A 15,491-nucleotide genomic window follows, 5' to 3' on the forward strand; every position below is an offset into this window, starting at 1 on the left:
ACATTGATTTGGTAAGATGTTAAGCGACTTTCTAACAGAGGTAGTTCAGCTGCCTTTGATTGTAATACTAGTCTTACTGAGGCCTCGTACGCGTGCTTCTCTTATCAATTGTGTCTGATTTGTCTTTCCTCTTACATGGTAAGGAATTTATGGGCCTTAATGCACAAGGCAAACCAGTGATCATAGCCTTATGTGCATGCCAAATGTCATCATGACTATGGGAAAACGTCTAAAATTTTGCTGCTAGGTATACTAGATTGACAAATGAGATTGGTCCTAAGCTCAAGGTCACAAATGGTGGACTGTTGAGAATAATCACATAAGAAATGAAAATTCAAATGGGATGCTGAAATGGGAATTAGTCAAGGCCATAAATATTTGTCATCAAAATTCTAATTGACTTCATTTAGAGGTGGATCCAACAGATAAGTAGTTGGTGCACGTGCACCGTAAAAATAGCACGGGCTAGCCAGTTTTCGGACTGGTCATTCAAAAATAGCCAGTGTTTACAAAGTCATTGAAAAATAACCACTATTTTGCTGCAACACGGAAAGTTCCAGCATAATATACTGGAGATCGGTACACCTGTGTATGAACTTCCAGCATATTATACTGGAACTCCAACACGCGGAAAGTTCCAGCATAATATACTGGAGCTCCAGTATATTATACTGGAGTTCCAGCATAAGTATACTAGAACTCCATCATATTATACTGGAGTATTTTTCCGGATTTTGAACAGTGTTTTCGTTCAGATTTATCTTTACATAAAAATGACTAAATTTCAATTACTTTTGAAATTGTGGCTATTTTTGAATGACCACATGTAAATCTGGCTATTTTTTAATTTCTCCCACGTGTACTCAGTGTCCTCGACTCCAACTATAATAATGTATATAGAAAGGTAAAAATTGTGTGGGGTAGCCACTTTTTAAAGTGGTATACCTTTTATCCAACATTTTCAATGCTTAGCAATAGTATCCACTAGTCTATTAAAATTAATATGAAAAGACTGTATTACCCTTTCTTCTATCTCTTTCATGTTAGGGAGAAGAACTGTACCGCCTATGAGACGGGACTGCCGTGGAAGACATAAGTAGGCACCCAGAACCGTTTATGCTTTTGCCAGAGCTAATTTGGGAAAATACAGCCCAATGGCCGGTCGACCATCTAGTTTAGTCCATTTGCAATTTCAAGCTGCGATTGAATCTTTTGTTTTTGTTTCTTCATATTTATTGTTCTCCTTTCTGAAAATTTTCAATTGTACTTAGCTTACAAAGTTAATTTTAATTTTTCTAGAATCTAGCTAACTTGCAAATCCTTGCCTCTATTCTTTTTATAACTTGGTCCTGAATTTCGAGTTTCAAGTTTAAAAGTTAAGGACACTTGGTCCTAAACTTAGAATTACAAGTTCAAAAGCTCCTGAACTTAGACTAACAAGCTCAAAAGTTAAGGACAATAGGTCCTGAACTTATAGTTACAAGTTCAAAAGTTAAGGATAATAGGTCCTGAAGTCTTGAACTTAGGCTAAGAAGCCCTATAGTTAAGGATAATAGGTCCTGAACTTAGGCTAAGAAGCCAAAAAGTTAAGGAAACTTGGTCCTGAACATACAGTTACAAGTTCAAAAGTTAAGGACGCTTAGTCCTGAACTTAGACTTACAAGTTCAAAAGTTAAGGACAAATAGTCCTTAACTTAGAGTTACAAGCACAGAAATTAAGGACAGGTGGTCCTGAACTTCGAGTTCCAAGTTCAAAAGTTAAGGACATGTAGTCCTGAAGTCCTGGACTTAGAGTAGCAAGTTCAAAAGTTAAGGACATGTAGTCTTGAAGTGCTGAACTTAGAGTTGCAAGTTTAAAAGTTAAGGACATGTAGTCCTGATGTCCTGAACTTAGAGTTGCAAGTTCAAAAGTTAAGGACACTTGGTCCTGAACTTTATGAGCAGATGGGTGTTTTCGTTCGGGCAGGTAAAGTTTATTAAAGCAGTGGCTAAAGACTAAAGCCATTTTAAACAATGGCTTAAAAGTATACATGTGTTATTAGTGGCTAACCGTTCACTTCCCCCTATAGAAAGCTTAATGAAAAATATTTGAATATACATATACTAGATAAGTGAGTCTGTGCTAAGCAGGGGTATATGCCCGATATTGTTGTTTGCCTTTGTTATTTAATTTTTGGCATTACATATTTGTCTATGTTTTCTGGTCTATTGTCTATATTGTTTGGATCTTGTAAGATAATTAAATCGCAGCCATAGCAGAGATTAAGACACAATCATATTGTTATAAAATCATAATCTTGACTTAAAGTCTAAGGAAGCGTACCGTTAAAATGACAAAAGAATGACTATGTCTCCAAGTCATATAACTTGTACCCCTTCAAAGTCGGAGTTTGGAACCAAAATGTGGTTTTTTGGACTCAAAGTACACAAATAAATGGTAAAAAAAATTACATTTTTATATATAGCGCCATAATACCTGGCGCTATACAGTGACAATAACGGCACCATTAATGTATAGCTCCAGGTATTGTGACGCTATACTGTAAAAGCTAACACGACCAGGTATAGCGCCACAATAACTGGCGCTATACATACATCATTAATGTATAGCGCCAGGTATAGTGGCGCTATACTTCTTTTTCTGGCCCCGCCAATAATTCCTGACTTCAATAATTCAAAAGCATATAATGCCAACTTTTTGGGTGATATATATAAAATTCCGGCTAGCCATTTCCTATATAAAGAGGTTAGGATTGTATAGAAATTCATTCAAATTTTTTTTAACTCTTGTTGAAACGTTTATTGTTCTTAAATTCTCCAGCATTTTTTCATTATGTTTGAAGAGCGTAGAATAAGAGTTTCATTATATTGGGGGGGTGAGGTCTGCACCATGGCTGTGACGGGCAATCCTCTTGTCGACTTCAATAACCCGTTGAAGGACTCTGACACATTTTTAGTAAGAATTCCCCATTGTCTGCCACCATCCGCATGCAACGTCCACTTTTCAGGGTCATGTCGCATTAACCAATGATAGGCTGCCTCGTCTTCTTGCCTGATAGAATCCATATGCCTCCGGAATTTATGTTGTTGGTGGTCTGTTGCTGCCATCCACATCAAATCATGTAGATCCTTTTTGGGATGTGCCTTCTGGAAATTGGCCTTAAAGTGCCTCACATAGTAATGGTGGTATGCATAAGGTTCTTGCCATGCAGGCAAGTTCTCCACAGAACTTAATATACCACCGTGCCGATCAGATATTAGACAAATACCTGAACGCTGTTTGACAACGTGCTCTTTCAGGTGGTTCAAAAACAACGTCCACGTCTCTGTGCTTTCATTGGCACAAACAGCAAAAGCTAGAGGAAATATATGTCCATTAGCATCCACTGTCACGGCTATCAATAGCTTGATATCGTACTTTCCATAGACATGAGTTCCGTCTATGGATATTACTGGCCGGCAATGCGAAAAACCATCAATTGCTGGCTTAAACGCCCAGAACACGTAATTGAATATGTATTCTGGTGTTCCCGGACTCTGCTCAAGCTTCCATTCAACAACTGTCCCGGGGTTAAAGTGCTGCAGTGCGGCCATGTACTTTGGCAGAGATGCAAATGACTTATCCCAATTACCGTAGACAATTTCAAACGCTCGTTTGCGCCCGAGAAATGCCTTTCTTTTCGTAATGGTATGGCCATATTCCTGGTGGACCGATGTAATGCACTCTTTGATTGTATACCTTATGGACGCTTCGATATGCGGAATAAGTACAAGAGAAATCAAGTCAATATCCAAGTTGAAGTGATTCCCGTTGAATGTGTGCATTTCGCATGTGTGGGTGGGAATGTATTTACCCACTTTCCACATACCTGTCTTCTTCTTAGTCGCACGCAACATCCAATTACTCGACCAAAACCATCTGCGGCAAACAACCTTGTATACCATCAGACTTGACTCCCATACCTGTATCTCACGACACTCTTTTACGTTGTGCATTTTACAAGCCCTGCTTAAGCGCGTTTTATCAGGAAAAAGCATCCTCTTTGCAAGCACCGTTGGTATAGACTCATCCCACATTGCTGTCTGGATTTCATAAAAATCCCTTGTGAGAGCTTCCACATCCGGCACGGTTGGCAAGTTATCAATGTAAGGAATCTCCCTTGAATGAAATGGCACTTCGGACTCGTACACTCTTCGTCTAGGGGGTCTCTCTTCAAATCATGTCCTTCCTCCTCATCCTGCTCATCACCATCCTCACGAAAAAAGGGTGTCTTGTCTTCGGATTCATCGGCATTGTTATCGTAATCACTGTTTTGTTCCTCACTCTGTGCATCTGCCAGATCCCGATGTAATACGTCGCTTTCGGTCAATTGAGTGAGTACGGGTGGTTCAACTTGCTCGTTTTCACTACACAACCAACAAAAATATAAGCTACTGAATTAATAAATGATTTCCATATGGCTATATCACTTCACTTACAAGTCGTAATGTGATGAAATTTCATGATGGACGTTTTCAATTAAGTGATGACTACCGGATGGGCCACTTGTAAAATTCATATCCGGCCGGTACCCACTTGTAAAATTCATATCCGGCTGGTACCCCCTATTAAATATATGAGCGTTAATACAAATTCAATACGCCAAAAATATACATAATTAACACAAATGAAAATTGAAGTTTACCACTCGTCTTGTGAATTATGGAAAGCAGGGTATAAATTATTTTCTCGCTGCTCATTCGCCGACGGTGATAAGTTTAAATCAAGGAAAACTCTTTCATCCGGAATCTGTCCGGCAAAAACTGCTCCAGAATAACCACCCGATGACTGGAGGTTATCTCTGCTATGCACAACCTCGTTTTTTGGAACGTCTTCGACCTTCACGTACATCTCCAACATTGTGATTACAAGAAATTCCCGGCATTCGTCCGGAGTCCTCAGAAAATCACTCAAAGTTTCATCATCGTCGATGTTAAACTCCGAGTAAAAAGCAACCCCTTGCGGAGTGACGGAATACAGATATCTTCCGATTACTTTAAGTATCACTGAACGTTTCCTCAACACTCAGTTTTTTGCATAACAACGATATCAATTTATCGTACTCTATTGTAAGTGGCAATTTAACATGACACTGAGCAGGTAAACTGTAGCCCACAGAGTTATTCTCCATCATAACCTCACCCCCCAATATAATGAAACTCTTATTCTACGCTCTTCAGACATAATGAAAAAATAACTCACTTTTCCAAGCAAAGAAAGAGTAAAATGGAATAGATTAATGATTGCAACCACCAACCATAAATAAAGAACAAGAATTGAATAAATATCAACCAACCATTATATATATTCAATGTTAAACACTAGTTAGCATTACACCCATATAGGGTCCACAACCTTAGTATTTAAAACTAGCTACTCATGCTAAAATACAAGAACAAAGTCTTTGATAAAGTCATAAAACTTACAAAAGTGCAAGATTCCTTCTTCACAAGCTTCCAAATTAATGGAGTATTCAATGCTCTCTATGTTGGACCTTCTTCACACTTGAATGACCCACAAAACCCTAGCTATTATTTCTATAGTGGACCAAAACTCGTGGTCAAAATCGGACAAAAATGTCCCTTCAGACATCTTATGTGACCACGTATGCGGCCCGCATACTCTTCATTCCATCGCAGACTTAATAAGTCACTAGTTCCAGCTTCAGTCGCATATCGTTATGCGGTCCGCATGTGTGTTATGCGACCGCATATGCCATCACAGATCATGATGAGAAACTTCTTCTAATGAAATTATGCGGCTCACACCAGGGTTATGCAACCACATAATTGACCGCATATTCTTCTCTTCATTTGGCCAATAAATCTGTCTCAGTCTGCGATCACCCTCTGAATTATGCGGTCCGCATGTGAATTATGCGACCGCATACTTGCAGCATTTCCATTCTTTTGCGAACTTTTGACTTCTTTTCCATGTTTTTGGGTCTTCAAGCTCATGCACTACAAAACAATCAAACTTAATCAAAATTAACTAAAAATGCATTAAAAGACGAGTTAAAATATGAGTAATTGGTATCGAATGTGCCGAAATTCTACGACACATAAACACCCCCAACTTAAACTCTTGCTTGTCCTCAAGCAACTAGAACAAAATTATCCTATTTTATACCACTTCTATTTCTGACATTACACAAAACAATAGTGACTATAGGTGGTTTTGACTGACAGCTAACAAGCATGTAACTCCATTTATTTACCTTTCCTGGAAGACAACTTATCATTCAACCATTCGACTAATCAACTCGTGATCTTAGAGCCTCGACCAAATTGACAAAATTCTATTCACAGTTGATTGCACTTGTGTTCTACTTTAAGAACCTATCTTCTTCTAAGTCTTACAATTCATGCGCGCTCACAACAAAAAAAAATCTTCACTCACATATATGTACACAGGATGCAATAAAAATACTCTAACACTTGGAATGAAAGCTACATGCTACAAGTATCAGTCCATATGCTTGCCCTTATTTTAACTTTGCCGCTATCTCAGGAATGATTGACCGTAGATCACTAAGGACTTTTCACGGGTTATAATGTAGGCTTTGGTACGGGTTGGATGAATATTTGGGAATATAGTGGTTATACCCTCCTTGAACTATACATACATTATGTTCTTTTACTAAATAGCCCATATTTACCTCGGGTTACCGACCTAGAATCACCTCAAAGTATTTCTTCAAGTTCTACAAGACTCCACTCTTTTTCTCTTTTCTCTTTTTTTTTTTGTTTTTTTTTCTTTTCTTTTTTGAGCTTGCATTTCGTTATATACACAACTTTGATGTTATTGCTTTTTTTATACATACAGTAGCAAACCTTACCAATTTCCACTTTATAATGGCACCCCCAACTTAGGCTTTTAACCTCAATCTCACACGTTCAAGGAGGGATGAGTTCAAAAGAAGGAATTACTTTATAGAAGGAGTAAATGTTGTAATGTGGTAGCCAATTAAAGGTTAAAGGCTCAACGGGGCTAACTAGGGTAATTAATGTACCAGGGAGGTCAATTTAGGCAAAACTGGCTAGTAGTCACAAGAAAAGCCTAAGATCATTTTAACATCCAATCATTAACCTGAGAGTCGCACTAAGAAACCAACCGGGCAAGTTCTATACATCACAAGTTAGGCTTGTGCATTATTTATACAAATCCTCACTCACTCACGACGCATGAATTATTCAATTCAACATGGTTTCAGCCCTCAAGTGACAGGAAACTCAACACTTTCATCTCAAGATATGCTAGATTCTGAATAAGCATAAAGTCAAAGAGCGAGCCTCAAATTCACAAGAATGACTAACCAACTGTATTTTTCTTTTCTTTTTTTTAGATTCAAAAGAAGGAAGGGTATCATATATTTACACCATTTAGCACATGCTTGAAGCTACAACAGTCAATATCAAATAAGTCATCATTTCATGATAGTGTCGTGTATCTACTATTACACCCTTTGAAAAGAACTCGGTGAAGAAAAACCAAAGGGAATTTATTGCTAAACTACAAGAGTTTATATACAAAATATGGGGTACAACAAAATATTTACACAAAACATGGGGTACAAGATCATGATAATAACTACCCCACCCCCAACCAAAGATCATGCATTGTCCCCAATGCATATATAAAGCAAAAAAGAAAGCTCAGGGACTCCCTAGGGCGCAATAGGTGCTCGGAGAAGCTGAATGATCTGGGGCAGCTGTGGGATCAGCTGTTGGTAGTGAAACTGCAGCTGGTGGAACCTCGGACTGAGTGGTGTCCTCCATGGCTGGAGCAAGAGGCTCCAACTACTGTGAGGGTATAGCAAGAAGCTCTACTTGCTATAAGGATGGAGCTGGGGCCTAGGAGCTGCTAGCCTTCCCCGGTGATGGCTGAGTGGTTGATGGATGTGCCTTAGAGACCATATCTGCTAGCGAATGTGCAATTCCTGTCTTTACAGCTGCTTCCTCTTCATCCTCTTCCCTCATAGAGTCAGCAACCTACTTATCCTTGTCTTGATGGCACTCAAAATCCTCTCCTAGTGTATCTTCAGCTGTCTCCTCATCTCTTGAGTCCCCCTCATCGAACTCCTCAGTATCTCCGGATTCCTCATCTGAAGGAACATCAATGTGTACAGGAAGAGCTTGAGCCTTTGAGGTCTCAACACTTTGTGCCTCTAGAGCTGTCATCAGGGTTGTGAAATCAAGATCCGTTCCTGGGACGGAAGTGTTAGCACCTTGCTCACCTTCCTTCAGTAGAAAGGGTGTCAAGTCAAACTCTAAGCTCTGCATATTCTGCAGCTCAGCTTTCAATTCATTAACAACTTTTCTGAGCTGAGGCATATCTCCAACCTCACCCCGCTCAACCTTATCAAGACACACTTTAAAGTGTTTGAGGCGATCCTCATAAGTTTGATGTTGTTGTTGAAGAACGTTCATTGAGGATTGGATATGGGTCAATGCTTGCCGGTGAGGTTGGGAATTTCCTTGATTAGCTGGTCTACCTTAGCATTGGCGTGCTGAGCAATTAGACCCAGATTGGAGAGAGCTGATAAAGGGACCTGGGCCTATGCAGTGGAGTGATGTGGAGTAGCTGGGGCCTTGGAGGTGTCAGGCAGTGCTGGGGCCTCTGATGATGCTAAGTCTGCTGGAGGAGGAATGTGAATCTCTGATTGAGTTGTAGTTTCCTTCGCTACTATGTCACTGATTCTCATGACATCGATGTCTTTAAGAGCTTTCTCCATTTTTCATGCCTAGGCAGAGGAGGCACACTTGCAGCTTGGCAGAGAGCGATGATCAAGCAGGGGAAAGGAAATGATGTTTGTTTCTGGTTGGCTCTCATTCCCAGCTCTAGGAATATAATCTCTCCCACATCAATCTTTATGCCTGTCATAATGCACACAATGAGGAGTGCTTTCTCAATGTTGATGTCGGTTTCATTCCTAGACGTTATTAGACGGGATGTGACAAAACTAAGCCAATATCAAACCTTCCTTGTGAGATCCTCCTTGTAAATCTTGTGTTTAGGGTCAATCCAGGCCGGTGTACCCTTTGCTATGATGGAAGCAACCCAGGCACGCTCGTTGTTCTTGTTGGGTACCTTAGCATCATATTCAGTTGTACATGACCTCCAATTCTCGAAATATCGGTCATTGATAGTCTCATCACCACAACTAACTTGGACCCCTCGCACTAGGACATATTTTGCAAAGATCCTATTTTGCTTTTGTTCAGCAGTCCTTGAGGCACCATATGAAGCATAAAATTACCTCACAATTGTCTCATTGTATTCATCTGGGACCTCAGTGAAGAATTCCCACTTCCTCTGCTTTATGTTCTCGAGTATGTGAGGGTAATGCTCTAACAACCCATTTAAACTCAATTGCTTCTCCTCGAGAATATTTCTCTTTGAGAGCCTGGCTTTGTATAGATCTATGGAGCCCTTGACCCCAAACCGGAGGTTAAGATCCTCCCCCATATTCCTTCGTGCCTTAGCCTATAGATCAACAGAAGGCCCAATGTCACTCTGTGACTCCTCCTCTTCAGACTGGGAGGAGTTCTCAGTTGTAATGCGGATTTGCTGAGCCCGTTGACGTTTTGCTTGTTGTGCTTGTTGGCTAGGATTGGAAGCCCTTTTCTATCAATGACCGAGCGGTGATTGCGTTGGATTAGACTTCTTTGGTGCCATACCTGTTGATAAAACATTGTAGGAGTGAGTGAAATAGCACAGGGAATTTATTAGAGACAAAAGAAAAAGAACAAAAAATGAGTCAACTATGCAATGGGTTATGCGATCGCAAAACCAACCTCATAAGTGGTTATGGGATCGCAAAGTGATCGTATTTGGTAAAGCTAGAAAGCCTAACATAGGGGTCATATACGATGACTTTGCGGACCACAAAGAGATTATGCAGCCCACAAAGATCATCTTCCTCAACGAAATAGTGCCCTACCCAAATCATGTGGTCTCCTATTGCTACCCATTTAAAAGTCTAATGTCCATGTATTCAATTTCAAAAAGAGAGGGGTACTCAGACTTCCCCCTCTTTGGTCACAGCCCAAACAAATGACTCACACACAGTCAATTCACACACAAGGGATAGGGTACTTAGACTTTCCCCTATTTGTTTCATCAACAACAATCAACCACAATCTCAAAGGGATTCCAAGGGGTCTGGGAAGTGACCAATCAGAGCTTAGGAATACAGAAGCATCACACTGATGCGATGGAGAAGAAAAAACATACTAGAAGCACGCTATACTTTGTGAGAAACGGGTTCCTTGTGAGTATTGATTCATTTTGATCCTTTCCCTTTTCTTCCTTAGATGTCTTTGTGTTCTCTCTTCTTTTTCTTCTTTTTTCTTTTCTTTGTTTTTTTCTTTTTGTTCTTTTGATTTGTTTTGTTTAAATGTGAGTGTGTGAATAGAGTGGGTTAGGGTTTATACCTGGCAGATATAAGGCTCTTAAGTTCATCGCATAACACAATATGTGATCGCATAAGTGTTATGCAGTGGACTTATGACTTACAGCCTAGATTCACTTTGTGATGCAAAATGCGATCGCAAGTGGGTATGTGGGCCGCATAAAGGAAAAACCTCATAGTTGGAAACTAATGTAGCCAAGTTCTCTACCTGATTCTGTAATGACTATGCGGTTCGCATAGTCATTATACGACCGCATATGCGACCGCATAGTTGTCGCCTGATCTGGACCTCTCTTTCCTTTAGTTTCTTTAGCACTAGGACCCTATTTTGATATTTTGGGACTACCTGCACTCTAGCACACACATCAACTTGCTTAGTATAAACTACGTAAATAATAAATAAATAAACTACAAAAGAGTTTTACCACACATGGGTTTCCTCCCAAGAAGCGCTTAATTTAACGTCGCGGCACAATGTAGTTGACTCCTTTTGGATTATTCCTTGGTAGGGGCTGTTGTCGGACTATCACTTAGAGCAAATTGTTCTATCAAATGCCTTTCTCCTGTGCTACCGAGGTAATGCTTGACTCGTTGTCCATTCACCTTGAAATTTTGAGTCCCATCCTCCGACTCCAGATCAATAGCACCATAAGGGAACACACTCACAACTTTGAACGGGCTAGACCATTTGGACTTGAGTTTACCTGGAAATTATTTGAGTCTTGAATTTAAGAGTAAGACCAAGTCACCAAAATTGAACTCCTACTTCAAGATCTTCTTATCATGGACAAACTTCATCCTCTCTTTGTACATGGCTGCACTCTCATAGGCATGGAGACGGAATTCTTCCATCTCATTGAGTTGTGCCATCCTTATATTACCAGCCTCGGCCCAGTCAAGATTCAGCTTCTTCAATGCCCACATGGCTTTTTGTTCAAGCTCCACTAGCAAGTGACATGCTTTGCCAAAAACCAACCTGTACGGTGAAGTGCCAATGAGAGTCTTAAATGTTGTGTGATATGCCCACAACGTATCATCTATCTTCCTTGAACAGTCGGTCCTGTTTGCATTGATAGTTTTAGCTAGGATATTTTTGATTTCTCTGTTCGAAACTTCAACCTGACCACTCGACTGAGGATGATAGGGTATGGCCACCTTGTGCTTTACACCATACTTTTCAAGCAGCCCGGCGAGAGCCTTGTTGCAGAAATGAGACCCACCATCACTCAGGATGGCCCTTGGAGTACCAAACCGTGTGAATGTGTTCTTCTTCAAAAATGCAGTTATACTCTTTGCTTCATTGTTAGGTAAGGCAATTGCCTTGACCCATTTAGAGACGTAGTCCACAACCACCAAAATGTAGGTCATGCCATAAGAGCTCACGAAAGGGCCCATAAAGTCTATCCCCCACAAATCAAAGATCTCTACCTCTAGTACTAAATTCATAGGCGTCTCATGTCTTTTAGATATTGACCCTTGTCTTTGATATTGTTTGCATGCCTTTACTATTTGATTTGCATCTTGGTAGATCGATGGACAATAGTAGCCACATTCAAGCACTTTTACCGCCGTTTGATTTCCTCCATGATGGCCCCCAACCGGAGAATCATGGAATGCCTTGAGAATTGGCATTACCTCGTCTTCTGAAACACGCTGCCGGATGATGTTGTCAGTATAAATATGGAACAAAAAGGGTTCCTCCCAATAGTAATGCCTACACTCCTGGAAGAACTTTTTCTTTTGATAAGCTTCCAATCCATCGGGAACAATGTCACTAACCAAGAAGTTAGCGATGTCGGCATACCAAGGAGGAAATATGTTAGTCAATGCCAATATGTGTTCATCTAGAAAGGCATAATTGATTTCAAGGTCTTCTTTTGGTCTCTCTGCCTCTTCAAGCCTAGATAGGTGACCCGCAACTTGATTTTCCGTCCCTTTCCGATCCTTGACTTCAAATTCAAACTCTTTCAACTAAAAGGACCCACCAGATCAATCTTGGTTTGGCATTCTTCTTCGCCATAAGATAGCGAAGAGCAGCATGGTCAATGTACACTATCACTGTGGACCCTAACAAATAAGGCCGAATCTTTTCAAAAGCATAGAGCAAGAAGTTCTTGCTCAGTCACAATGTAATTCATTTGAGTGCCATTGAGTGTCTTGCTTGTATAGTAGATAGGGTGAAAGATCTTGTTATGATGTTGGCCAAGCACCGCCCCAATAGCTACACCACTTGCGTCACACATGAGTTCGAATGGAAGAGACCAATCGGGTGTGACAATAATAGGTGTCTTGGTGAGCTTTTCTTTCAATTCCTCAGAGGCCTTGAGGCACTTCTCATCAAATACGAACTTTGCATCTTTCTCAAGGAGTTTTCACATGGGAATTTCAATTTTGGATAAGTCCTTGATGAAATTCCTATAGAAGCCGGCATGCCCCAAAAAGCTTCGGACACCTTTAACTGAAGTAGGTGGAGAAAGCTTGGAAATGATCTCGATCTTTGCCTGGTCAACCTCTATGCCTTGTTTGGAAATTTTGTGGCGCAAAAGAATGCCCTCGTCTACCATGAAGTGGCATTTCTATCAATTTAGCACAAGGTTTGTTTATTCACATCTTTTGAGCACTTGTCTAAGGTTGTCATGACAATGCTCAGAGGAATCACCCACGACAGAGAAATCGTCCATGAATACCTCTAAAAAATCTTCTACCATGTCTGAGAAGATTGACATCATGCACCTTTGAAAAGTAGCCGAAGTGTTGCATAGCCCAAATGGCATCCAGCTAAATGCGAACGTCCCATATGGACAAGTGAATGTTGTCTTTTCTTGATCTTCCAATGCAATATTGATTTGGTTTTAGCTGGAATATCCATCCAAGAAGAAGTAGAATGACCTCCCCGCTAGCCGATCAAGCATTTGATCAATAAAAGGCATAGGGAAATGGTCCTTGCACGTAGCACTGTTTAGCTTCTGGTAATCCATGCAAACCCTCTATCCAGTCACTGTTCTTGTCGGGATGAGCTCATTTCTGTCATTTTCAATCACGATCATGCCTCCCTTTTTCGGAACACATTGCACCAAACTCACCCAAGAACTATCGGCAATGGGGTAGACTACCCCGACATCTAACCACTTGATAATTTCTTTCTTTACCACCTCCTGCATAGAAGGGTTTAACCTTCATTGATGCTCCACACTTGGTTTACTCTCATTCTCCAATTGTATCTTGTGTTCGCAAATTCTAGTGGGAATCCCTCGGATGTCAGCTATTGCCCACCCAATAGCTTGCCTATGCTCCCTCAAGACATTCAACAATTGTTCTACCTGCACATCATTCAACAAAGAAGAAACAATTACCAGTAGAGTGTCACTAGAGCCAAGAAATTTATACCTCAAGTGCGCACAAGTGGTTTGAGCTCTAGTTATGGCGGCTTAATAATTAAAGGCTTGGCGGGAGGTGTGACTCTATTCTCCAAGTCGAGCGAGAGTTTCTTTGGCGCATAAGTGTAGGACCCAAGCCCTTCCAATGCATTGACTGATTCCATGTACCCCTCCATATCTTCAGCATTGAAATTTACCAAAATAGCCGCCAACGCCTCACCAAGGCATTGTTCTTCCATCTTCATTTCAATTGCGTCTTCCACCTCATCAACAATATCAATCACCGAGATGCTTTCATATTCATGTGGCAGCTTCATACCCTTGCTTGCTTGGAATGTGATCTCTTCATCATTCACACAGAACTTGATCTCATTCTGTTCTGAATCCATAAGTGCACTTCCTGTAGCAAGAAATGATCTCCCCAAGATGATAGGGATCTCTTTGTCAACTGCACAATCAAGGATTACAAAATCGGCGGGCAAATAGAACTACCGCACTTTCACAAGCACATCATCAATCATTCCCACCGGTCTCTTTATGTAACGATTGGCCATTTGCAACCTCATACTTGTAGGCCTCGGCATACCTAACCCCACTTGCTTGTAAATAGAAAGAGGCATTAAGTTGATGCTAGCCTCATTATCACAAAGAGCTCTTGCCAAATCATGCGCCCCAATAGTGCATGGAATGGTGAAGGATCTCGGGTCTTCTTTCTTTTGAACGGTGGTTGTTGAAATGATGGAACTAACCCGGTGAGTCACATTCACCACTTCATTCTTGGTGGTTTTCTTCTTGGTTATCAAGTCTTTCAAATACTTAGCAAAATCTGGCATCTCTTGAAATGCTTCCACGAATGGAATATTTACCAATAATTGCTTGAGAATGTCATAAAACTTTTCGAGTTTGCTATCATCAACCCTCTTAGCAAGTCTTTGAGGGAAAGGAGGAAAAGGTCTAGGAATAGGTAGTAGAGTTTTTGGTGTCTCTTTTGCCTTTTCCTTAACCTCTTCCCGGTTCACTTCTTGAACTTTCAACTCTTCTGGGACCTTTTTAGCTTCAACAAAAATTGACTCTTCAACTTGTGCCTCAACCTCTTGTTCGGACTCTTCCATTTCAATCACTTGTTCGCTCTCTCCTTGAAGTACCTTCCCACTCTGAGTAGTAATTGCCATGCAATGAGAAGTTGGAGCACTCCCACTACCCTTTGGGTTCACAATTATGTCACTTGGGAGTGTCCCATTTTGCTTTGGATTTTGTTCCCTCGAGAGATCTCTCATTTTCATCTGTAATTTTTTAATGGATGCGGTATAAGAACTGACAAGTTTGGTCATATTCCTCATTGAAGTGTCGAACCTTTCTTGATTTTGCAATACCTGTTCAGGCATGTTTTCCAACTTGGAATCACTTGAGGAACCTTGATTTGAATATTGCCCCTTTGGTGGAACATAAGGGTTTGAACTCCGATTTGAGAAGTTGTTGTTGTTATTTCAATTCCCTTGATTTGAGCTTGGTCATTTTGCCACTGTTGGTTGCCTTGCCCTTGCGGGTTAGGCCTCCATTGATTTTGTTGTCCTTGACCTTGGTATTGTTGCCTTTTTTAGCCTCCTTGAGAGTTGTTGACATGGTTTGCTTCCTCAAAATCCACATTTGATTTGGTTTG

The 15,491-nt window shown here is 40.6% G+C and overlaps 1 protein-coding gene across 1 annotated transcript; it reads right to left on the bottom strand.

Annotated features, from left to right (window-relative positions):
• Window positions 1-11,216: 11,216 nt before the first annotated feature.
• Window positions 11,217-15,216, bottom strand: LOC142162149 (uncharacterized). Its single transcript, XM_075218466.1, has 4 exons — window positions 14,418-15,216; window positions 13,915-14,279; window positions 13,657-13,774; window positions 11,217-12,403 (listed from the first exon to the last, which is right to left on the bottom strand). Exons 1-4 carry the CDS (start codon window positions 15,214-15,216, stop codon window positions 11,217-11,219), a joined length of 2,469 nt encoding a protein of 822 aa, XP_075074567.1.
• Window positions 15,217-15,491: the final 275 nt, after the last annotated feature.

This window comes from Nicotiana tabacum, chromosome 7, assembly GCF_000715075.1.
Source record: "Nicotiana tabacum cultivar K326 chromosome 7, ASM71507v2, whole genome shotgun sequence".
NCBI classification, from domain to species: domain Eukaryota; kingdom Viridiplantae; phylum Streptophyta; class Magnoliopsida; order Solanales; family Solanaceae; genus Nicotiana; species Nicotiana tabacum.